This window comes from Saccostrea cucullata, unplaced genomic scaffold (genome assembly GCF_032062105.1).
Source record: "Saccostrea cucullata isolate Sc308-1 unplaced genomic scaffold, CSIRO_AGI_Scuc_v1 ctg2257, whole genome shotgun sequence".
In the NCBI taxonomy this organism is placed as follows: Eukaryota; Metazoa; Mollusca; class Bivalvia; order Ostreida; family Ostreidae; genus Saccostrea; species Saccostrea cuccullata.
In genome coordinates, this window is record NW_026920537.1 from 143,840 (window position 1) to 170,997 (window position 27,158).

The 27,158-nt window shown below is 34.3% G+C and overlaps 1 protein-coding gene and 1 long non-coding RNA gene across 2 annotated transcripts in view; one reads left to right on the forward strand and one right to left on the reverse strand.

Annotated features, from left to right (window-relative positions):
• LOC134250601 (uncharacterized) overlaps positions 1–24,481 on the reverse strand; it is a 34,406-nt gene extending 9,925 nt beyond the window's left edge. Inside the window, 7 exon segments of the mRNA XM_062732964.1 lie at positions 3,930–3,942; positions 5,842–6,305; positions 6,308–6,426; positions 6,511–6,546; positions 20,081–20,084; positions 20,832–22,501; positions 24,433–24,481. Of these exon segments, the coding sequence (XP_062588948.1) occupies positions 3,930–3,942; positions 5,842–6,305; positions 6,308–6,426; positions 6,511–6,546; positions 20,081–20,084; positions 20,832–22,470 (2,275 nt within the window). The 5' untranslated portion in view covers positions 22,471–22,501; positions 24,433–24,481.
• Positions 2,452–4,079, forward strand: LOC134250613 (uncharacterized). The gene is made up of 3 exons (XR_009988536.1): positions 2,452–2,598; positions 2,930–3,070; positions 3,853–4,079. It is a non-coding gene; the product is annotated as an uncharacterized LOC134250613 (long non-coding RNA).
• Positions 24,482–27,158: the final 2,677 nt, after the last annotated feature.

The following is a 27,158-nucleotide window of genomic DNA, read 5'->3' on the forward strand; positions in this document are numbered from 1 at the left end:
GTTTTACTGACTTGAAAATGTGCTACAAAGAATTTTTTTTATTTTAAAAGAAAATCACTTTCTCTGTATAAATGATTTCATTCTTAAATCAACCTTTTCTTATTCCTTGAACAGCCATTTGCGAGTCCTTTTTCTAACTTTTTAAGTTTTCTACAGTTCTGTCTGCATTACCCATTAGCGTCGGAAGCCAGAGGGGGGGGGGGAATTATTAGCCCCTCCCCCTTTTGAATTTGCAAAAGATAGACATGTATGACATCAAGTAGCATAGGTTTTCCCCAATCTCCTATCCCTCTCCTCTCTTTTCGCACCCTTTCAACAGGCATGTTTAAGTTTCATTGTAGTCAATGATGGGTAAGTGGTACTGCCTAGTGTCTGGGGGAAAAATTGTTACCCCCCCCCCCCCCAAACGAAATAGGATTTTCAAGTTCAGACAATGGTCATTTATTTGCTTTTCAATTTTTTTTTTCAGGTTTGAAATCTTTCCCCCTTCCAATTAGTTTCCGATCCCAAAGCTACTAGAACTTTGACGGGTTACTGAACTGAAGCAAATAATATTATGAAGTGTTTGTGTTAATATTTACATGTATATAAATATTTACGATATATAAGATGTGATTATGATAATATCAAAGATCCCAGCAGTTAACAATCTCAAAACAAAGAGTGCAACAGATAACGAAAATCTCAACAAAAAGAGTCCAGCAGATAACAACAATCTCAACACAAAGAGTCCAGCAGATAACGACAATCTCAACACAAAGAGTCCAACAGATAAAGACAATCTCAACACTAAGAGTCCAGCAGATAACAACTATCGCAACACAAAGAGTTCAATAGATAACGACAATCTCAACACAAAGAGTCCAGCAGATAACAACAATCTCAAAACAAAGAGTCCAGCAGATAACGAAAATCTCAACACAAAGAGTCCAACAGATAACGACAATCTCAAAACAAAGAGTCCAGCAGATAACGACAATCTCAACACAAAGAGTCCAACAGATAACGACAATCTCAACACAAGGAGTCCAATATATAACGACAATCTCAACACAAAGAGTCCAGCAGATAACGACAATCTCAACACAAAGAGTCCAGCAGATAAAGAAAATCTCAACACAAAGAGTCCAACAGATAAAGACAATCTCAACACAAAGAGTCCAGCAGATAACAACAATCTCAACATCAACACAGAGTCCTTTCTGGGAGAAAAAAAAATCTCGGATTTTTTTCTTTTATTAAATATATATCTAAGATGGTATTCGTGGATTGGAACTTTAGCAATAAAATTTCCAAAGTATCATGTTTCTTTGATACTAACGTTCTAACCACTACGCTACATGACTCATGATGAATATTGGGGCAATTAAAGCATGTTTGTGATATGACCCAAGTTTTAATGGACTTCAAGTACTTCTCCGAAAGATGCAATTGTTTTTTCATAAAAGTGTATTGTTTAGTAAAGTGGGTCTTCGCTCTATATTTTTGTAAACGAAAAAAAAAAATTAATATTTCATGTATTGCAAATGTTTGGGATTATCGTTCAAAAAACATGGAGCGATCGCGAAGACCTACTCATAGATGAGACTGAAAAAAAACTTGTTAAATAATTTGTCTAGTGGGATACGTACTTAAACAGAGCCTCTAAAAAGCGACAACACCTTTAATCAACGTCCATGAAAGTTCTATTTTTCTTAAGTTTCTTATGCCACTGGGAAACCAGTAACTAAATGCATTTTTCCCATGCTTATGTCAATAATATACGCGTTTAAGATCGAGTGATCCCGGGATTTTCACAAAACTTGTTACTGGTCCAAAATTTGATGTTAACTAACAACTTAAAGATGAGCAATAAATCACCAACTGATGAAGAAATATCCAGTAAAATCAGTAAAACTCTCACACAAAGGTTTATAAAAGATCAAGCAATCGTAATAATGACATAATTTTCCTTTTATATACCACATAGGGCAGTTTAATTCTTATTTCACGAATTTAGAATTTAAATGATTATAAACGCGTTAATGTCTCCCCCGCATTTCCAAACAACCGTTTCTATGGTAACTGCCATAAAGTTACTATTAAAGATATTTAAAATGTTTTTTAATTTAAAATATTCATCAAGTGTCTTTATTTTCATTTGTAATTTTCAACCAATTCCACTGAAAAATAAATAAAATATGAAGAAATTCCACGACTTTTGGATCAACCCTCGTATATATTGAATTTGCTATAAGTATAACTTCCAATTTAGGGCTGGGACCATACAAGCTTTTCTATATCGATACGTATCACAATGTTTGAGCGACAATACAATATGTATCACAATATGTAGCATTTTACGATTTACAGTTTGGAGGTTTGTATATATACTAAATGAGGATTAAAAGTTTTGTAAGTTTTGCCCAAGCAATTCATACTTGCATTGATTATTGACCGTATTGTACGTTTTACAGAGATGAAGCCGGTGTAGATACAGAGGAGGACTTCCTGCCCAGCCCCATGGCCCGCTATCGTCAACTTCTCTTTGCCGCCCTCAAATTCTGTCTGGCCATGCTGACCTCACTGGGCATAGAAAACCAGGATTGTGGCAATCAGGTGAATAGTTTGTACAGCTATATTTCTTTAATGCAGATCCCCTCATGGACTCAAAGCTTTATTTAGATAAGTTCCCTAGAAAGTCTGCATATCAAGTAGAATTTGTCATACTTTGACTTATGGGTATCAGCATCAATTTACACGTTCTTGTAGACATAATTTTAAAGCATACTTAAAAATAGATTAGAATCGAGTAATTGATGCATTTAAAAAAATATTGTCATGGGAATGTAATTTCATGGGTGAGGGTGAACCAGGAAGGATTTAATCCTGAAATATCAGACTCCGACAAACATTTTACAGTAATGCTCACCATACCATGCTGTTATAGGTGATGCAGTTTATCTCATCTCACGGAGAAGTTTTCCACCGAATTCTACGAGACACCAGGCATCCCAGGAGTTTAAGTCTCCCTTCTCTACGTGAACTAGCTCTAACTACAGCGGTTAACTGACTCACGCTGACTCAAGAGGTAAATACTATTATGTTTATGTATTTGTGGAAGCAGATTTTGTTCATTATGTCATTTTTATGGTAGTATTGTTTTTTTCTAAAGTTTAGTTTAAAAATGTTCAAAGTATGTACATGTATGTATCCTCATTTTCATTTTCTTCTCAAAAACCACAGGCCAAATTCAACCAAACTTGCCATTATAACCATGCTTAGGTAAAGAATATTAAAGTTTGCTCAAATGAAGGGCCGCACCCTCTCTCAAGGGAGATAATTACGAATTAGTGAAAAATTATATTGGCATCATTTTAAAAAAATCGTTTTCAAGATCAAACCACTAGGCCAGGAAAGATTAAACTCATATGATTGGAATCACGGTCAGTGTAGATTCAAGTTTCTTCAAATCATGAAACCCAAGGGGGGGGGGGTAGAATGGGGCCACAATCATGAATGGACAATCAAAGTTTTACAATGATTTTTTTAGGAAAATCTTTAAAAATGCTTTTGAAGAACAGCAAAGCAGTGATTGGTCATATTTGTGTGAAATTAAAGCATTCTCAGGTGGTGTAAATTCAAATTTGTTCAAATCATGAGCCCTAAGGTTCAATAAACGATCAAATAGACGGTCAAAGTTTTACAGGGGGATATATATGTATAGGAATTAAATTCCAAAACATTTTGATTGGCTAATGCACTGATGTTTGAAGTAGTAAAACGAGCATTGTGAATGCTTAATTCATCACTTATGAAAAATGTCTTTGGATTTATATAAACCATTAATCCATTATTTGTTTGTTTGTTTAGGAATACTGTAAATCCAGCACCCACAACAGCTTTGTGGAGGCCCTCATAAGGAGAGTAAGAAGACTATCGAGGCTCACCACGGGGATCAAGCTGATAAGTTTTAAAAACAAATATCTACGGCTACATATACTGATATAATCAATGTTGTTTATAAAATTTGATATGACCTTTTAATATTTAGTACGTTCTACTGACAGTGGACTTACTGAGCTGATATCCCATGTAACTTGATGCATTGATATATCTGTTGAAATCATTTTTGACCATATGTATTAAAAATGTATGTGAATTAAAATGAAAACATCCACAATAAAAAGTTTCCTGAATCAGATCTCTCATCTTTGTTTTGGGTTACTTATACAGTCAAACTTTGTTATCTTGAGCCTTATGAGTCTTAATGAATCCATGAAGAAACATTGAAATAAAGTGGTTAATTTATCTTGGTCAATTAAGATTCTTAAATAAATTACATATAACTAATGTTAAAAAGTATAAGCATTTATTTTAGATCTAAGGGCATATTATTCTAACTACATCAAAAGTACAGTATAATCACAACCCTTCAGTGTGCAGTGCAGGAAACAGGATCAATTTGAAAAAAATGTACATCATATTTCTTCTTTCTTCATGCTTGCAAATATACATGGTATTCATTTGGTCATTTTAAAATATTGAACTTTTTTCTTCCAATGTAATGTTATCTTTCTTTCCATCTTGGGTAGAATTCTGAAATGATTATTATTAATTATTGAATTTTTTTACTATATATTATACCTTGTTGATATATTGAAAATATAACATTTACAATGACATTATGGTGCTGGGGGTCAGATTGTGCAATATTGTGATAAATATATGTTATATTTTATATTTAAGTCCGAACACAAAACTTTCTGACCACACACTTGTATTGTAAATATGTTTTTATTAATTTTACGTCATTTACTTCAATGAATGACATTTTTTCACTTCAATGATGTTGTTTGTTTTTGCCTGCTTTAACCAAAAAACAAGCCCAGTTGTCTGGCAGGAGAACTAAGGAACATAAAAATATTTTCACACACACACACACATCAACACTAGAAAGTGAAATAAACTACATCTTGTGATTTTTGCTACTGGAAAAATATTCTATCATAAACTTGTCCTTATTTATTTAAAACACATTGTTTACATGTATTTGATTTTTTTCACTTTACCACTGTTATTCTCAGCCGCAAAGATGTTGTCTCTGTTGTCCATGCATAAACCGCATGGCCGGTATAGATCACAGTTATCAATGTAACGGAGGAACCGTCCATCCTGATCTAGGATGTGGATACAGTTGTTATCAAAGTCTGCTGTCAGGATCTGACTCTGGCTGTCTGTTGTGATGCCACGTGGATCAAATAATCCCTTGTTAGTATAGGGATGACCAGTGTATCTAAATCGGAGTTTTCCTGCCTGATTAACCACCACTACTGCATGGGCTCCATTGTCAGCCACACATATTTCCAGGTTCCTGTTCTCACTGATGTTTTTACTATTGTAACCTGACGAAAACAGAGGTCTACCCTTATCATCAAACTGAATGGTTTGTTTCTCTGTGGAGCCAGAGTAACGGACAACTTTTGATTGTTTATCATCACTGACTATGGTAACCAGGAGGTCACCAGAGGAGGTAATACAGACTTAGAGAGGTATCCATCCCTGTAGTCTGATCACTTCCTGTATCTGTTTATTCTTCACTATGTTTACAGTTCTTGTAACACGGTCAGTATAAACTAAATCTCCACTCCTTGTCACTGCTATGTCACATGGATACTTCCCAGACTTGGTTTGGATTGACTTCAGTACTTTACCCTGGAGGTTGTAGAGATTTATGATTTTGTCATTTCCACTTGTCCAGATTTCTTCATCACTGAGACACTGGTAACACGTACTTGTTAGATAAATATACTCAGTGTGTATGGTGGTGATGAGCTCTGGTTCATCAAGCAGTGGTTTGACTGGAGTACAGGATACAGCTTCTGGTGTCTTCATTGTGTAGCCATGTTCATCTGTTACATGTATAATGGATAATGCTGACAGAGAACCAAACATTTGATAGACCTGTTCTCTGTTTATAGGATGAGAGGAAAAACTTGGTACTAAGACTTTTAATCTAGGAAGTAATCTTCTAAATTCAGCATTCTTGGATATGTATGTAGATGCTATGGATATATCATTGGAGTCCAGTAATTTCTTCAGATCAACTATGCTGTGTGTTACTTCAGAAGTAATCTGTTTGATTTCATTTTCCTCTTTATTTAAAGCAGCCAGATGTTTAGTTTTCATCTCATCAATTTCAGATTTCTGTTTGTTGACAATGATGTTAATTTCTCTGTGCCATTCTTCTCCTTGTTTGATGACAGATGTCGTCAGTTTCTCGTAATGCTTTTCCAACTTTACTTTTTCAGAGTATAAATCTGATGATATATTCTTTTTTCTAGTTCTTTCAGATCTGTCTTAAAAATTTCTTTAATAAAGCTCGGTTCCTGCAAGATATCTTTTAATTCATGACCATGATGTTTACCCGAGGAGATGCAGGTAGAACAGACGGGAATTTCACATTTCTCACAGTAAAGTTCACAATGTTTCCGGGGGTGGTCTGGACATTTTGGGTAGTTCATGGTAGGAGTGGATTTTCTGTGTTTGTATGGTACAACATTGTGTCTTTTTGATGAATCAAAGAGATGCTCCCCTACACAAGCCTTACACAGGTTAATCTGACAAAGTTCACAGTGACTCTGTAATGCAGCTGTTTGACACAGATCACAGAGGAGGAGAATTTGAGCTCTGTCCAGGGGGTCCATCACTGGGGGTTTGTCAAATAGTGTGATGGCCCTGAATGAAGTAAATCGAGACGTGAGTCAGTGACTTAAGAAATGTTACGTAATTTTACACGAATCAATGTAAGTTTTGTTTTATTTGAGAAATTGTAATACAAAATTGGTTCAAAAGAAAAGGAATGATCATGTTGTAGTTTAAAGATATTGTGTGAATTTTCCTTATGTTTGAAAAATAAAATGTTGATACTTATATTCACAACAGTAAAAACAATTTTGATGTAGTCAGTATGATCGATCTAAAGTGGCTCTCTCGTACTTTTTAGTTACATTTAATGCATTTTACTAGACTTGAAATCAGAAATGACACCTGGAAATATCTTATAACATATTAAATCTTAAATTTTATTTCTCACCTCAAAATCAAACATGTCCTCTCTGTTAGACCCGTACATTACATTATACTTCCTTGTCTTTGTTCTAAATATTTACCTGTTCTCCATATCACGTGCTTTAAATACCTGAGATATCGGTGATCTGCCTGCATTGAGAAGTTAAGAAAAGATTAAAATTTAGAATCATCCTATCTATCTATCTCCAGTTGTGTATACATCTATTTTTTATCTGAGGGAAATCTTTAATTTTTTTTTCTTTAAAAGTTTTTTTTAACTAGTGTACCTGATACCTAAAACAGAAATTTTTCTTTTATTGGAAGAATATTCAACATCTGCAATACATTAACTTCAAGTACATGTATGTATTTACAAAGTATGAATATGTTTTCAAAGGCGTTGTCATAATAATTTTTTAATCTCCGCAAGATAATGAGGACGCCCACTGTCCTGAAAATGCAGGACAAGGAATGTATTTAATTTAGATTTTAAAAGGAAAATTACTTTCACTGTATGAATGATTTAATCACTAAATAAATTTTTTCCAGGTCCTTAAACAGCCCTTTTAATTGCGAGTCCTTTTCTGACCTTGTCAAAGGTTAGTGGTGGGAGCCCCCTCTCATCTTTTTTTTCAAAATTAGACATGATACATGTATAGGCATTGAAAATTGGGGCATATCCCCCCTCCCCCATCTTCACTTTCAACAGGCACCCTTCAGTATAGTGAAAGAAGGGTAAGTGCCAGTGTTTGGGAAAAATTGTTAACTCCCCCACCAACCCCCAAGAGATAGGATTTCCAGGTTTGTACAATGACCATTTCTTTTAGCTCTACAGGTCAGAGACTAGAAGAGCTTTTGCGATAGTAATGCGTCCGTCATCCGTTCGTCTATCTGTCTGTCTGTCTGTAAACAATTTTTGAAACTGCTATACTCCTCATACAATTTTGGTCCGATTTCAACATAACTTGGCACACAAGTACATATTAGGATACATAATTCTATATATATTTTATTCAGTGGACAGATGGTGGCTAGAAGGCAAAACTCTTAACAAGGAGCCAGTATCTCCTCCGAGATAAATTTTCGAGTTTTCTAAATACGAGGTCATCATGCACCTTTCTGGCAAACCTTTGTTCATGTCTGTAAAGATATATATAGCTGTGGTCGCAAACAAGTGCCCTGTAGGATCAATAGTAGTGTCCTTACTATTCACATTATCTCATTGGGAATGCTCTGGAGCTATGATAGGGCCCCATAACAGTTTAGCTCTTGATGCCTTTCTACTACCTTTCTCAGTTTTTAATTCAGGCAAGCTCCTCAAATATAAATTGATGTTACAGGAATTTCGTTAAAATCGTTGAAAGTAAACACACGTAATTTTCCTCCTTGGCACCTGATCCCACCATGATTTTCTAGGGGTTTGTGTTAATTACCTATTTACATATTTGTATTGTTCTAGGATTTTTGAGATCGACCACTGTTAGTTTTCTTTATCCTTTTCATTCTCCTGGAAAATACATTATTATGTTATTCAATCAGATATTTTATAATGGTCTCAAACACTTATTGCACTGTAAATTTCCTAACACCAAAAAAAAAAGATTCCAATCGTCCTATTTCTGCTGAAGACATCAAGCAGTGACAAACTGCAGTCACCTTTTTCTTTACATCCAGCGACTCTGCTACAGCCTACAAAAATATTTTGTGTCTAGATTGTTGTTATCTGCTGGACTTTGTTTTGAGATTGTTAGTCTTGTACCCAAACAGTAAAGAAATACTTCTTTAAAATTCACAAGAGTCTACATGTATCTATTCCCTTGTTTTATATAAAAATATAAAAAAAATATGAGGATTTACTTACAGTACATAAATCTGAAGGCATAGCAAATTAACTTTTACTTACGTGTGTAGATTTACTTATATGTAAATTTGCACACATTTGCAATTTTTTTTGTCGTATAGATGGGGTATAAGATACATAATTCTGTGCATTGGATTTTATTTTGATGAGTGGCAAGGATCATTTTTCTATTTATTGCTGTTTTAAAGTTTCGAGTCCCAACTGCTACTTTAATATGTATCTTCCTTTGTTTCAAGTATTTTCAGAAGAGCTACATGTACAGTCTCGCTAGAGACTTCTGGTTTCTTATTTGCTTGTCAATTTCTTTTTAGTTTGGATTTTTTCTCTTTTTGAATCATTCCCCACTTCCAATTTGCTTCTAACGCCAATGTTACTAGAACTTGTATGGGTTGTTGAACTGAAACAAATATGCAGTGTTTGTATAAATATTTAGCCCAGTTTGTTTTTACAATAAGATGGAATTATGATATAATAATCAAACCATTCAGTACTATGAGTGGTAGATAGAAAAATTCCACTGAGAGGACAAGATTCGGGTCTAAGAGAAGGTTTTGCGTTCAAATTGTTAAAAAGAAGGTACGTTAGGCACCAAAATCCGCCTAGTCCCAAAATCTGGCGATAATATTTAAATGATGTTCTTGGATACCCCTGTTCTAAATCAATTTATTTTTTGAAAATATCTCAAACCGTTTTCCCTACACAACTCCCTAAAAATGCAATGTTTTCTTAAGAAAATAACACTGACGACGTCATGACGTCGTAACGTTCACATGGCGTTATCAAATTTAACGTAATGATTCCTGTACAGCGTTAAGAATTGTACATTTCTCAACCTAAAAAATATATTCTCTTAAATAAATTCATATTTAAGTCTATTTTTTACTTATCCTTTTTTATTTAATCTGTTCTAAATTAAACTTTTCATTTTTTTTCTTTATATAAATTGATATTTACAATAACCAAGGGTCAATTAAGGAGATAATTTTCCGAGAAAAACTATTTCATCAAGAAAGCGTACTTATTGTCAGAATTTTTTACCCTCTCCATTTCCCTAAAATGCATGATATTAATTGAAATACTACATTAAATTTTGAAATACCAGTATACGATACAATCATGCTTATCTTTTATTTACTTATTTAGGTATACACATGTACGGAAATATACATACATAATTTTATGTATGTACACTTGAAAGTGCAAGGTGTGCTATTTTACTGCGTATAAATCTTGACTGCAATATAAAAATCAGTTTTTATATGTCAGCATTTTCCTTGATATTTTTTTCCTATTTAAGATTTATTTTTGATTTAGCTAAGACATTATCTATGCATTACTTTCTTTCGGTTTTAATACTCCAGTATAGTATTTTTCAGGCACGTAGCATCGTTTTCGAAAGTTGGGGGGGGGGGGTTACTCCTACAAGTAAGAGCCTCGGTTAACGTCCCTACGCTCCTTATATACCTCGGTTACGCGGCGCCAAGTCAAAAGTATTTTGCCATGAACCGACCTCTAGCATGCTGGAGTAGGGGGGGGGGGACAACCTGAGAATTTTTTTTTTACTTACCTAAAAAAGTTGACGAGCAAAAAAAAAAAAAAAAAAAAAGAAAAAAAAAAAAAACGAGAAATTTAAAGTTGCTCAAAGTCGAAAATCCTATTTCGTGGGTTGAGGGTGGGGGTTGTGGCTAACTTTTTTCAAGACCAACTACCTTTTAATTCAAAGTTTTTGGGGGGTCCAACCTTACTTTGAGTGAACATTTTCTATAGTAAAGGTAATGTCGGGAGAAAAAGTGATACCTCGTCCCTGCTTTTTAATTCTAAGTATATACTCATTATTGATATGAAGCTGAATAAGGTTACATATTTTTTAAAACAAAGAACAGACAAATATATTTATCTTACGTGTATGAAAGAGAAAATATTCCCATCGAGGACAGCTATGTAATTCCCTGTCCTTTTGACAATCACATATAATCTGTATTTAGTATTTGTGGTAGTCGGGTCTGTTATTATGCTTCTAAAATAATGTACATTGCACATGTATTTATAATTATGACGTGAAGCGGTCACCCATCCTAAGGTTACACAGGCTCGCCGTTGCTGAAAAAAAAACATGTAGCAAGGCAGTCTAAGTTTCATAGACAGTGTACTCCCCCCCCCCCCGGCTTAGGGAAGTTTCGAACCTAAGCTTAGCATGAGTTCTCCCTAAGTGTCTGGACCTCTTCAGTACCGGTAAATAATGTCGTCCACCAATAAAAAGTCTGTACCTGGACACAAAGTCCTAACCTTAGAGCTTCTTGATGCTAGCTCTAAGACTTCCTGTAGCAAAATCGCAAAACAACACGCTTCCATCAATTTTGTCATGTTTTTGAATGAAGCCCGTTATGCTTAAATTATCCCATATTTCCCACTATTGTTGATGTCCCTGACATACCCTCCTAACTAGACAGTGATTCTTTATATTTCCATTTCATTGTGAAATAAAATTGTAGATTTAGACTTTTAAAATGCAGACATGGATTTAAATTACACGATGATTCCCATTCCAATTTCAAAAGCCCTCGCCCACTGACATCAAACACAAAGGCAGCCACACAAGATTTTCATCCATATTTGGCATCCTTAGCTTCAGGCTCCGAGACAGATGTGCACAAGATTTGCATGCATATTAGGCCTCCTTAGCTCCTGACATATTGGTCACAGACCATTTAAATTCCGGTAGAATTATCAAGAAATTAACTCCGCTAGCTCTCAAAGAGTTATCACAGAGAGAAAAGATAGAAATAGAAATATTTATTTTTAAACCACTGTATGACTGAATGAGTTTTTCGAAGATGTTTACAGACCATTTCATTAAATTCCCATTAAAATTGACAAGCCTTAAAAAAGCAAAACTACGTTCAGTGATTTTGACGGGTGTAGATACCCCCCCCCCCCCATTTAATGTAAGAATATACTTCATTACTTGTCCAAATGTTCTTGTAAATATTTATAGAAGACACCACCCTTCACGCGACAAACACAATAAAAAGGAGCTAGTGAAGGTTTGATTTAAATCGGACTGCCGTTTATGCATTTACTTATAATGTCGTCAATACTTGATATCGCGATTACTTAACTTAGCGGAACTCTTTCGCCAAGGAGGTAGGAATCGTCTGTTGGGTGGGGGCAATGTGCTATTCAATACAATGCAAGATCGATCATTGTAGCATTTATAAGGACAGATAAGTAAAAATCCTGGTAGAATACCTTGCTAAACAATCCCTGAACCAGCCTAATATATTTTTGAGAGGAGCCAATTCTAAATTGTCACATTTTTAACGATATCTTTAATTAAGCGGACTCTTCTTGTTAAATTTTCATTGAAAATCGTCACATTTTTAAGCAGATAAAATATTCTTAGCTTGCCTTATTTGACGATCTACTATTTGAAGTTCAATATCTGGCAAAACATCGTGATTTCGGCATTAAATTTTTCGAATCATTCGATTGTCACTACTGTAAACAATTTCATTTGCCCCCAGAAATGTACACTTTTCTCGACTCCCCCGCAAAAGAGCGGTAGTAAGTTAGATAACTGCGAGGTACTCATTGGTAGTCGCGATAATACGTATTGAAATTCAATTTTATTTGCTTATTTACCGCTGTCTGTTTTCAAGTCGACGAAAGAAAATTCGGAATCCGATTTCACACAACTTATTTGAACAATGCACTAAAATGCAATTGCTGGAGTAAAATAAGGAAAGCAAGTCGTAATAAGACAAAATGCAAGTGCAAGCCATAAAATGAATACTTATTCATCTGTTCATCGCACGCACTTATATATATTATCTATTTATAACTCATTTATATAACCCCTTACAACTTTGTTGTTATGGAGGAACTGACAATACGGAGTCAGTTCAAGTATTATTTTTAGAAGGAAAAGCAAGGTACATACATACAAATTGTCACGGGAAGGGACGGGAAAGGGGGGGGGGGTTAAGATTTTTTTTTTTGCAAGAACATGTTTATGAATCAGCCAAAAAACTAGGTTTCTGAATGTTACGTGCGGAATTATTTGAAATTATTCAGAGGTTAATTGTATAATAATTGTATAATAATTCTCTCAAACGAAGGGGCGTGCCCCCCCCCCCCATTTTATAATTAAATTACATTCTATACTTATAAACATAGTAATGAACTTGTAACATGTATTATGCAATACGAACCACTAAATATACATAAAGGCAGTGGATTTTATTCATTTTACATAATACACTGCAAACAATAAAGCCCACTTATAATGTTATAGCCATTTTGCTCATGTTCAAATTTTAGCGCCATTATGTCAGTGTATTACGTCACAAGTTTTTGAGTACACATAATTTTCTTGAGTACTGCACGGGCAGTGGCATTCGCTGGAAGGTATCGTTCTCTTATCTGTACTTTTGTTCAATGCATCTCTGGAATTGGGGAAAAACTACTTATTCGGTAAGCCAATTATTCAAACACCAGCACACCCATATTTATTTGTATGCATTTCATGTATTTTATTTATGAATCAGTATTTTTTATACTCTGATAATAGTCTACATAGTCGAGCATTTTGGATAATCATTACTTTTTATGTAAAGCTACATTTACAGATTTATTATATTGAACACAATATTCGTAAACTATTTATAAGATTCATTGATAAGTCTGCATATCATTTCTTTAGGATAGGTGTTATATGCATTAGGCTTAAACTGTGTATCGCAAGGGCGATAACTCTCATATCCATTTGTAAACACTAGTTTCGAAAGTGAGATATTTTATTGTATACTTAGTAATATATAGAACATTAACTTATAAAGTATTGTTTTGGGTTTGTGATATTGATAGCATATATTCTGGCATATATTTCTAGTCTGAATTGCCTTGGCACTGTCAATTTTCTAGTCCGAATTGTCTCTGTTTATTGGTATTGCATTGTGTTACAAGAATTTTTTGTTTACAATTTTGTTTATTTACTTTACAGTAAATCGTATGTAGAGGCATGATGAACCGTATGTTGACGTATGATGAATCGTATGATGTCAGTCAAGTGATGATGTATTATGGATTGTATGAGAACTATGACATTTGATGAAACGTATGAGTGAATGTTCCTATGAATGAAGTTGCATGAATAAAGACATACGCATTTACGATTTCTCAATCTATCTCTGGGCATTGAACAGTACATATAATTATTATGACCTTAATACCATCGGGTTTACGAGATATTTATATTTACAGCAATAATGACTAGTTTTGTTGGACAGCTTACCTTGAAATAAAAAATTTATCATATTTTCTTTTTCTGGATTTCAGAACGTTTTTTAGAAGGAACATGCAACAATTCATTTGTTAGAAATTTTACAGACATTTTTATTCTTATTTTAAATAAGTAGGCCTAGATTGATTGAATTTACTTGAACAAAAAAAAAAAACAATTTACCTCTCTCGTCCACATAATCTCAGGATCTCTTCACAATTATAAATTGTCATATATCTTTCAAATTACCTTTTCTAAGGAATTATGAAGTTTTAAAAAATATTATCAACAGCAAGTCAGCAACTTAAAAAAAGTTGAAAAAAGTATATTTACACGTTCTATTGTGACGTCATCAATGAATCTATTGCGTAATATTCATAAACATTTCCAGGCGAGAATCAAACAATTGAATCAGTTGCAAAACGAACATAAAAAGTGCTAAAAATATTTTCTTATTTGCGTACTATTACAATCTTTCTCTGTTACATTTTTTTTTGGGGGGGGGGGGGGGTGTCAAATGAACACTTTAACTTTAAGCATGCTGATCTAACGTTATCCTTATCGAAAGTTTTCACATGAAGGGTGGATAAAATATGTTGTCTACCTAATTTATTGTTCAGTCTATGTTCTTAATGATAATGATTAAACTTATTAAATTATTTTGTAACTTTCTAAAAAAAAATTTACAGCAATTACGGTGCCTTTATTGAAAAAATGTTTCACATTAGATTTCTCAACTTGAAATCCGGAAAAACAAAAAAGGCATATAAACTCAATTTCAACATTGGCCGCAGCAAACGCGATTCACCAGATGTTGTTAAATCGAATCATTTTTGCGTTATAAAAATTATATGTAAGTTTCATGAATCGCGTTCACTGCGGCCAAAGTGAATTTTGCGATCATAGATATAAAAACTGCCATTTTTAGAGAATATATTGAAACATGGTTTGGTTTTGAGGTTTACGTAGCGTTTGTGTGACGTTTTGGCGCCATTTTACATCCGTGATCAGATAGACCTGATCGTGTACAAAATATATCAACACTTTATTTCTAAAGGTATCATTGTTTATTTTTGACGAATTTACTAGGCCGATAGTGGTAACAACCGTATTTTCTTCTTTCATGGTCCAAGAGCTAACGACAATCTCAACACAAAAAGTCCAGCCGATAATGACAATCTCAAAACAAAGAGTCCAGCAAATAACGACTTGTAATCTCAAAACAAAGAGTCCAGCAGATAACGACAGTCTCAAAACAAAGTCCAGCAGATAACGATAATCTCAACACAAAGAGTCCAGCAGATAACGACAATCTCAACACAAATAGTCTAGCAGATAACGACAACCTCAACACAAATTAAAGAGTCCAGCAGATAACAACAATCTCAACACAAAGACTACAGCAGATAATGAAAATCTCAACACAAAGAGTCCAGCAGATAACGACAATCTCAACACAAAGAGTCCAACAGATAACGACAATCTTAACATCATCACAAGTCCTTTCTCTGATTTTTTTCTTTTATAAATATATCAGATGGTTTTCGTGGATTGGGACTTAAGCAATAAAAATTCCAAAGTATCATGTTACTTTGATACAAACGTGCTAAACACTAAGTTTCATGGCACAAAATGAATTTTGTGGCATTTCAAGCAATTTGTGATAAGACCCTAGTTTTAATGGACTTCAAGTATTTCTCTGAAAGATGCGATTGTTTTTTCATAAAAGTGTATTAAGGTAAAGTGAGTCTTTGCTCTATGTTTTATAAACCAAAAAAATATTTTTTTTATGTATTGCAAACGTTTAGGATTATCTTTTTAAGGCCATATAAGGCGTATGTACAATGAAAATTATTAGACTTAAATTATAAGAACTTATTATTTGTGCCATTACTTTATATAAAGATAAAACTTTTCCGTAAATTACAAAATTTAAGTCAATTGCGTTATAAAGATACCGGGTATCACAATTTAATTTGGATTCTCTGAGTTTTCTCCGACTCGGAAGAAAATTCAAAAGATTTAAATAACACATTACAGAGAAGGTAAAATCGTATTATTAGATAAAATGAGGTGTTCTCCGAAATCAGAATTGTATGAAAAGCTTTAATTTATATGTATAAACTATATTTTTTTACTTAATTTTGTATTTTTCAAAAATCTATTTTCATATAAAATAAGCACAGCATAATATAAAAGAGCACCATCTTCATATAAAATAACCACAACATAATATAATAGACCACAACCTTCATATAAAATAAGCACAGCATAATATAAAAGTGCACAACCTTCATATGAAATAAGCACAGCATAATATAAAAGAGCACCATCTTCATATAAAATAACCACAGCATAATATAAAAGAGCACCATCTTCATATGAAATATAAAATAAAATAGCCACATAAGGCAGCTATGGCGTTCCATATATTTAGAATACTGAGTCATGCTCTTCAAGTGCTATATGAAATACAAAACTTAAACTAGCTTGACAAAGGTTTATATATATTTAGAGGTCATTTATAAATTCTGATATTGCAAGGGCATAACCAAGTTAATAATCTTAGTTAAATTTATAATCCTTTTCAACACCTATATGTAGTTTGTGAAAAGGCTGTGAACCTATATAGATTCCCTTTTTTAATTGCTAAAATTCAATTTGTTGGATGGCAGATTGAATATTTTGCTGGTCAACTGCATTAAATATAGCTTTAATTAATTTATTTGAAAGATTTCATGAGGTTCGCAGCACTTTTCAAATATTTTAGTGCTTCTTGAGTTTATGTGTGAAATTACTTGACAAGACACATTGAGTGTATAATGCCCTTGCAATAAATTGATTTATTAGGGCTCTTTTATTACATTTTCAATGAACCTCAGCATACAAACACACAACAGTATCACTTTTCTGGAGAATGTAGAGACAGTATAAATAAAATACCAAAATAGAAATTGTATCCAAGTTAACGTTCTTTTATTTCCCTTCAAATGATATTTTATTTGAGATGAAAAGACATTTTTCATTGTAACAAATGTGACTTGATCATCCTCTCACTGTGTACAAATTGTGCATCATTTTTGTGAGATGACGTTACATTGACAATTGCATAGCGATCGATGTATCGTAGTGGGATTTCACAAACGACAAAACTGCATGTAATAGTAAGTTTGTATGTAAATAAGTTAACAGCTATCCAGATGTTTGAAATAACAAATAATTACTGGTAAGTTCATTTTGTTGTATTTTGAAGACCTTATACCGGTATTATGCGTGACGTCATTATAAGTAAACATTTCCCGTACAAATTAGGCCCCACCTCCTTTCTGTAACCTTAACTGTGCTGAACGGTCAGCAGATAGGGGGTTTACATATACCCTATGATTAAAATTAAAATGTCTCTAATCATTATTTTGCAATTACTTTACATTAATCAAAACTTGCCACTGTAAATATGTATATGAAGTAGTTGTATAGAGTTAAACAGTTTAGAGATTTAAATGTTTAATGAATTAAGAAAATGCATTTTGAAGTAATCATTGCCTACGAATTCATCTACACTACATGTTGATATTGTACGTTCTTTAAAGATTAAGCCGGTGTTGATACAGAGGAGGACTTCCTGTCCAGCCCCATGGCCCGCTATCGTCAACTTCTTTTTGCCACCCTTAAATTCTGTCTGGCCATGCTGACCTCACTGGGCATAGAAAACCAGGACTGTGGCAATCAGGTGAATAGTATGTACAGCTATAGGAATGGTCTTGTTTAATGCAGGGCCCCTTGGACCAATAACAGTATTTAGATATCTGCATAGAGAATTTTTATATTAAAAGTATACACGCTATAACTTGCGCCAGTTAAAATACGATTAGAAATTGATATAATTTTTTTATCATTAAAAGTTAGGAAAATACTGTAAATTACACCATTAAAATAAAATGCGTTACAAAGTTATCAAATTATAATTTTTTATTATCCTGCAAGGAAAGAAAAATAGCTATTTATATATAAATCAATCACGTGACGCCGTTGCTACTTTTAGACTGATAAACACACGTGGCGTTAAGAAAACAAGGTAGGCCGTTTGAGATACTACTCACTTTTGACGTGGATGGCAAGCGTCCTACTTAATGGTACTTATCTTTTAATGTATTTTCAGTATCAAACATCTTCTCTGTAATGATGCATATTAACCTTATATTAATACTTATTGTCAAAATGCAACATACCTCGTTGTCTGTGATTTCCCGAGGACATGTGTTTCTATATTTAGACCTACTGTTTACGCACTTCCTTCATCAATATTCACGAAAAGACTGAGTTCTTAATTCCTGGATATTGTTTAATTGTTTTGTTTTTACAACGAAATCTATAATACAGTTTTGTGGAAAGTATTATTTTTCATTACACTTCATGTGTTTTAAATCATGAATCATTTTGTTTCACACGAAATTCTGCGTTCATATAGCCTATATGACTTTAAGACTAGAATTTATCATTTGACTTTTGGGTATTAATGTTCACATTTACAGGCATTTGATATGTTCTGGTAGACATAATTTCATAGGTTACTCAAAGATTAATTAGAATCTAATAACTGATACATATACTTACTTTTTAAAAAATTGGGAACATAATTATATGGGTAAAGTTGACCCACGAAATCCAGAAATATCAGACCTCCACAAACATTTTACAGTATTGTTCACCATTCCATGCTGTTATAGGTGATGCAGTTTATCTTATCTCACGGAGAAGTTTTCCACGGAATTCTACGAGACAGGCAGCCCAGGAGTTGAAGTCTCTCTGCTCTACGTGAACAAGCTCTAACTACAGCGGTTAACTGACTCACGCTAACTTCAGAGGTACAGTTGTAAATAATATTATGTTTATGTATTTGTGGAAGCAAATTTTGTTCATTATGTCATTTTTATAGATATGGTAGTATTGTTTTTCTAAAGTTTAGTTTAAAAATGTTCAAAGTATGTACATGTATGTATCCTCATTTTCATTTTCTTCTCAAAAACCACTGGTAAATTCAACCAAACTTGCCATTATAAGCATCCTTAGGTAAAGAAGATTCAAGTTTGCTCAAATGAAGGGCCGCACCCTCTTTCAAGGGGAGATATTTACGAATTAGTGAAAAATCATTGGCATCAGTTAAAAGAAATCGTTCTCAAGACCGAACCACTGGGCCAGGAAAGATTTGAAATCATATGATTGGAATCATTTATTAACAGTTAGTATAGATTCAAGTTTCTTCAAATCATAAAACCCTGGGGGGGGGGCAGAGTGGGGCGACAATCATGAATGGACAATCAAAGTTTTACCATGATTTTTTTAGGAAAATCTTTAAAAATCCTTTTTAAGAACAGCAAAGCGGTGATTGGTCATATTTATATGAAATTAAAGCATTCTCAGCTACATGTAGTTAGGTGGTGTAAATTCAAGTTTGTTCAAATCATGAGCCCTAATGTTCAAAAGACGATCAAATAGTCGATCAAAGTTTTACAGAGGAATATAGGAATTAAATTTCAAATTTGTAAAACACATTTTGATTGGCTAATGCACTGATGTTTGAAAAAGTAAAACGAGCATTGTGGATGCTTCATTAACTCATCACCTATGAAAAATGTCTTTGGATTTATATAAACCATTAATCCATTATTTGCTTGTTTGTTTAGGAATGTCGTAGATCAGGGACCCACACCAGTTTTGTGGAGGCCCTCATAAGGAGAGTAAGAAGACTATTGAGGCTCAACACGGGGATCAAGCTGATAAGTTATATAAACAGATGTGTGGCTACATATACTGATATAATCAATGTTGTTTATAAAATTTGATATGACCTTTTAATATTTAGTACGTTCTACTGACAATGGACTTACTGAGCTGATATCCCATAGAACTTGATGCATTAATATCTGTTGGAATCATTTTTGACCATGCATGTATTAAAGATGTATGTGAATTAAAATGAAAACATAATTCCAGAATAAAACGTTTCCTGAATCAGATTTCTCATCTTTGTTTTGGGTTACTTATACACGCAAACCTTAATATCTTGGGCCCTATATGAGTCTTAATGAATCCATGAAGAAACATGGAAATAAATTGGTTAATTTATCTTGGTCAATTAAGATTCTTAAATAAATTACAATTTAATAACTTGGATTAAAAAGTATGTGCATTTATTTTAGATCTAAGGGCATTTTATTCTAACTACATCAAAAGCACAGTATAATCACAACCCTTCAGTGTGCAGTGCAGGAAACAGGATCAATTTGAAATAAAAATAATTACATCATATTACTTCTTTCTTCATGCTTGCAAATATACAGGGTATTCATTTGGTCATTTGAAATATTGAACTTTTCTTCCAATGTAATGTTATTAATGAGAAGTCATTTCAATCTTGGGTAGAATGCGCTGAAATGATTGTTATTAATAATTTAATTTTTTATTTATATATTAAACCTTATTGATAATATTAAAAATATTTTCACACACACACATAAACACTAGAAAGTGAATTAATCGATCTATATCTTGTTATTTTGGCTACTAGAAAAAATTTGGCACAAACATGTCATTTAAAACACATTGATTACATGTATTTGATTTTCTTCACTTTACCACTGTTATACTCGGTCACAAAGAGGTTGTCTCTGGTGTCTACACATAATTCCACTGGACCCAGTAGATCACAGTTATCAACGTAACAGAGGAAGTGTCCGTCCTGATCTAGGATGTGTATACAGTGGTTGTTAATGTCTGCTGTCAGGATCTGACTCTGGCTGTCTGTTGTGATGCCGTATGGATTAAATGATCTCTTGGTAGCAGAGGGATGACGAGTGTATTTAAATCGTAGTTTTCCTGCCTGATTAACCACCACTACTGCACACGCTTCATTGTCAGCCATACAGATATCCAGGTTCTTGTTCTCACTAATGTATTTAGTAAAGAAACCAGATGAATACAGAGGTTTACCTTCACTATCAAACTGAATGGTTTGTTTCTCTGTTGAGCCAGAGTAGCGGACAACTTTTGATTGTCTATCATCACTGTCCATGATAACCAGGAGGTCACCAGAGGAGGTACTACAGACACTGTAAGGTCTCCACCCCTGTAGTCTGATTACTTCTTGTATCTGGTCATTCTTCACCATGTTCACAGTTCTTGTACTAGGGTCAGTATAAACTAGATCTCCACTCCTTGTCACTGCTATATCAAGTGGTGTGTACCCAGATTTGGTTCGAATTGACTTCAGTAGTTTACCCTGGAGGTTGTAGAGTTTCATGATTTTGTCATCTCCACGTGTCCAGATTTTTTCATCACTGAGACAGCTAACACTGTATATATGTACATACCCAGTGTCTATGGTGGTGATGAGCTCTGGTTCATCAAGCAGTGGTTTGACTGGAGGACAGGATACAGCTTCTGATGTCTTCATTGTATAGCCATGTTCTTCTGTTGTAATGGATAATGCTGACAGAGAACCAAACATTTGATGGAGCTGTTCTGTGTTGATCTGATGAGGAGAGAAACTTGGTAATGAAACATTGACTTTAGGAGGTAAACTTCTGAATTCAGCATTCCTGGATTTGTATGCAGAGCTAAGGGAGACATCATTGGAGTCCAGTATTTTCTTTAGATCAAAGATGCACTGTTTAACATCAGAAGTGGTCTGTTTGATTTCATTTTCCTGTTTATTAAGAGCAGCCAGGTGTTTAGATTTCATCTCGTCAATTATAGATTTCTGTTTGTTGACAATGATGTGAATTTCTCTGTGCCAGTCTTCTCCTTGTTTGGTGACTGCCGTCGTCAGTTTTCCATAATTTTTTTCCAAATTGATTTTTTCAGAGTTTAAATCTGATGTAATTTTTTCATATGTAGGAAGTATTATTTTTCTCAATTCTTTCAAATCGTTGTTTAAAATTTCTTGAATGAAGCTGGAATTATTTAAGACATCAGATAAATCATGTCCTTTATGTTTCCCAGAGGAGATGCAGGTAGAACAGACAGGAAAGTCACATTTCTCACAGTAAAGCTCACAATGTTTCTGGGTGTGGTTTGGACATTTTGGGTAGTTAATGTTGGGAGCAGATTTTCTGTGTTTGTATGGTACAACTTTGTGTCTTTTAGATGAATCCAAGAGATGCTTCCCTACACAAGCCTTACACAGATTAATCTGACAAAGTTCACAATGACTCTGTAATGCAGCTCTTTGACACACGTCACAGAGGAGGAGAACTTGAGCTCTGTCCAGGGGGTCCATCACTGGGGTTTGGTCAAAACATCAGATGACCCTGTATAAAGTAAATGGAGGCATGGGTCACTGACTATAGAAATGTTACGCAATTTAAATAAAATAGAAGAGTTATGTTTTGCTGGCCTGCCTCTCCCCTTTTTCCCCAACGTAACTTTTACTATAGAAAATGTCTATTGAAAAGATGGACCCCCCCCACTTTTTACCACAGTATATATGTAGGACTCCAAAGTGCGATGGGACTCCAAAGTCCGATGGTCACGCCAAACCCCGATGGTCTGCACCAAACCCCGATGGTGTGACACGCCAAAGTCCGATGGTGCGAAAATCAATTAACGTTTATGACGTCATAGTACCTCTGCACCAAAACTCAATGACACACCATGCCAAGGTCTTAAAAACAAGTATAAATAAATAATTGCAAAAAAAAACCTTACATGTATCTCTCAGATAGTTTCGCCAGACTAACGCTCGAAAAGTGTGTATTAACAATAACCTAGATATCTTGGATGGGTGCAAGACTAACCCTAATCACTCGACTAGTGAGGACTAACCCTAAATCTCTCAGGTTGTGCAATGCAAGGACTAACCCTAATCAATTGAGTGGTGTGCAAGGACTAACACTAATATCTCTGGGAGGTGCAAGCAATAAGCAAAATCAATGAAATTGTACTCAAGTACAAATTCAGAAATGATGGCTTTTGAATGCAGGAAAACAGTGTCAATGATTGACGTCAGATTATTGTGACGTCATAAAGGTTTATTGTTCAGCCGCACCATCGGACTTTGGCGTGTCAGACCATCGCACTTTAGCGTCGCGCGTCTCATAGGAAACCAAGCATCGGACTTTGGCGTGACCATCGGACTATGGCGTCCGTAAAGACCGCGTGCCATCGGGGTTTGGCGCAGACCATCGGGGTTTGGCGAGACCATCGGACTTTGGCGTCACCATCGGACCTTGGAGTCTTACATATATACATAGCAAGGAAATATCGGAAAAATTGGAAGTTTGCCTTGAAAAAGTTGGCCACTATTAACCCCCCCTACGAAATAGGATTTTCGAGTTTGGTCAATTTTCGATTTTCTTTTTTTTTTTTTTTGCTCGTCAACTTTTTTTTTAGGTAATTAAAAAAATTTTTCTCAGGTTGCCCCCCCCCCCCTACTTCAAAAACGATGCTACGTGCCTGTTTTGTTTGAGATATTGTAAGACAGTGTCAGTTTAGTACGGAAGCCCATTGGTGCCACGTATGAAAAATATTTTATCTGGAAGCCGCCACTTATTAATTGGCGGCCGCCACATATATATCTGGCGGCCGCCAATTAAATATCTGGCGGCCGCCACAAAATTTATGTGGCGGCCGCCATATATTTATCTGGCGGCCGCTACATAATAACTGGCGGTCGCCAAATATTTATCTGGCGGCCGCTATATAACTTCTGCGACAGATAAATATTTGGCGGCCGCCAGAAGTTATATAGCGGCCGCCAGATAAATATTTGGCGGCCGCCAGTTATTATGTAGCGGCCGCCAGATAAATATATGGTGGCCGCCAGATATTATGTAGCGGCCGACAGAAAAATATTTGGCGACCGCCATATAAATTATTTGGCGGCCGCCATATATTAAGTGGCGGCCGCCAGATATTTAATTGGCGGCCGCCAAATAATAAGTGGCGGCCGCCAGATAAAATATTTTTCATACGTGGCACCAATGGGCTTCCGTAGTTTAGAAATAATAGGAAGGATCTATTTGTAGTTTTAAAATGGCATGTAAACTTTTCTTATGTTTGAAAAAAAATCAGGAAAAAATCTAACAGTCAAAACAGTTCATGTAGTTAATGAATATGATCTAAAGTGGCCTGCTCATGCAATTTATCTATTGTATTATACGTGTAGTAGACTTGAGATCAATAATGATATCTGGGAATGTTTTGCAGCATATTAAATTTACAAAATATAATCTTGTCTCACCTCTAAATCCAACATGGCCTTCCTTTTAATCCCGTACACAACAATTTACTTCCTTGTCTTCATTCTAAATATTTACCTGGATACCAGATCATGTGATTTAAATACCTGACATATCTATGGCACGCCAAATTCACAAAAATGAGATAATCATAGTTTCACAATCGATAAACTAGGTTTATCGGTTGTAAACTATAGTTTACGGACTGTAAACTATAGTTAACAACGTTAATCTATATTTCACATCTGTAAACTATAGTTAACGCGATAATCTATGTTTCACAACCGTAAACTATACTTAACACCGAAAAGTATCATTTGCGATTGCAAAACATAGATTATCTGATAAATACAGTTTCACGATTTGTAAACTATAGTTTACAAACCGTTAACTATAGTTAACGATCTGATAAATATAGTTTCACGATTTGTGAAAATATGATTTACAACTCTTAACCATAGTTTACGATTTTAAACTACAGTTTACAACCGTGAATCTATGTTTATCAACAAAATCTATTGTTAACGCTTATTACAGACAGATAAACTTAGATTATCATTCGTAAACTATAGTTAACAACCGTTAAATATAGTTTTACAGATGAAAACTATACTTAACGAATCGTTAACTATACTTAACGAATCGTTAACTATAGTTTACGGTTTGTAAACTATGGTTTACAGTCGATAAACCTAGTTTATCAATTGTGAAACTAGGTTTATCTTATTTTTGTGAATTTGGCGTGCCATACATATCTATCTCAATCTGTGTGGAGCTAGAGTACGTTTAAATTAAAATAGATTAAAATTAGGGGATGTTATTAACAATAGTAATACATGTATGGCCATTAAACCCATGCAAATAAACTTTATAGTTACCCTGTCTATCTTTTTATCTCCTGCTTTGTATCCATCATAATTTTGTCTGTACGAAAAGTCTTTGAATTATTTTTTCCCTTAATTTTGTAGACGTTTATTATAATATGAACTATACAACTGTACCTGGTATTTTCAAATCAGTTTTTTTTTAAGTTTTAACGACGGGTGATTTCATGCAATGAAGAATATGCGAAAATTCCGACGAAATTAACCTTCAGAACAGGTATTTTCTTTTAATAACACGAATGGTTAAACTGATCTATAACTTTATGCTATTACATAAAATAAATTGCTCTTAATAAGAAATGCTTAGAGCTTCTATAATTTTTGATACAATGAAGTCTTTTGTCTAATTATAATACACATGTTTTAAATTTATTAATTTGGGTAGAGCACCTGACTACATTGGCGGATCCAGGGGGGGGGGGGGGTTCTGAGGGTTGGACCCCCCTCTCCTTTATTTATTGCCAAGTGGATAGAGAGAAGCGTTATTACGCCTTCAAAGAAGACGTTATTACACCTTTATAAAAGACGTTATTACGCCTTTATAAAAGGAGCCCAACCGAGGAGTGGGGATGCAGATATTTTACATTTGGGACATCAATTGTGCAATTTGATATAGGACTAATTTTCTCAAAAAATAATTTAAACAGATAACAATTGGATTTCCAGGAAAAAAGATTTTTAAATGCGTCATATATTTTCAATGTTGAACTATCTAAGTCCTTCTTTAATACCAGACACATTCTACCAAGGATCATTGATTTTAATTACTTATTATACCAATGCAAATAGTTTGCCTGCTTTTATCCAAGAAAAGAGAAAAATATATTCAAATGACAGGAATTTTAACCCATGGCAAGAAAAGCTCCAAGCTACATCTGTCTACATCGTATCTTCACAAGTAGAGTGTTGCCTTCTCTTAATACGAACGCAAAAAGTTGTCAGTGTGATGTGCAGGAATAAAGAGAATTGCTTTAATAAAGATGGTTTTCATTAAATCTTTCATATATCTATTAATATAAAATAACGCTTTTCCATTTTCCTTTTCAAGTTGGCCAGTAGTACGGGTGCGAATTGGGTACCCCCCCCCCCTTCACACATACACACTTTTTGGGGAAAGTCTTCAGTGTAACAGTTTAGATATTATAACTTTAAACTATTGGGTGCTTGGTTCCTGAACATTTTGTTGCGGTGTTTAAAACTGTGACAAATTATTGCATTTAAACAAAGTTTTACTGAGGCTCACGAGTTTGGCCAGTAGAGTGTGTGTGTGTGTGGGCGGGGGGGGGGTTAAAATCACGGACCAGTTAAATGCAAAATAATGGTTATTCAAAAAGCGTTATAACTCATTTGGAAAGGCGTAATTACGCCTTTTGGAAAGGCATAACACGCATTCTCAATTTATAGTCTCAATTTGCTTTAAATAATGTACCGCGTTTTAAGTAATATAATATTTCAAATAAATTTTATTTTCTGCCAGTCTTACGAACCTTTGTCGGTTGTTGATTAAAATATAACAATTGTTTGTTGTAGCTTGAATGATTATCTTATCAGAAAACTAGTGCTAATTGTAACGGGAACCGTTACAGATGTTCCCCAAACGCTCCCCAACTCCCTTTTGGTGCCATATTCTCTGTAAGTTTCATTAAATAAGACAAATTCTGGTAATTTAGACTTGAACAAAATTAACCCAGAAGGATACCAATTAAATTCAAATTTTAGCATTGCACCCGTGCGCATGTGAATGCATGTGCGTTATGACCATATCATCTTGTCTTCAGTATTTATATATATAAATATACTATATATCAAAGCTTTCAGTCCAAAAGTATTAAAAATCACTCATT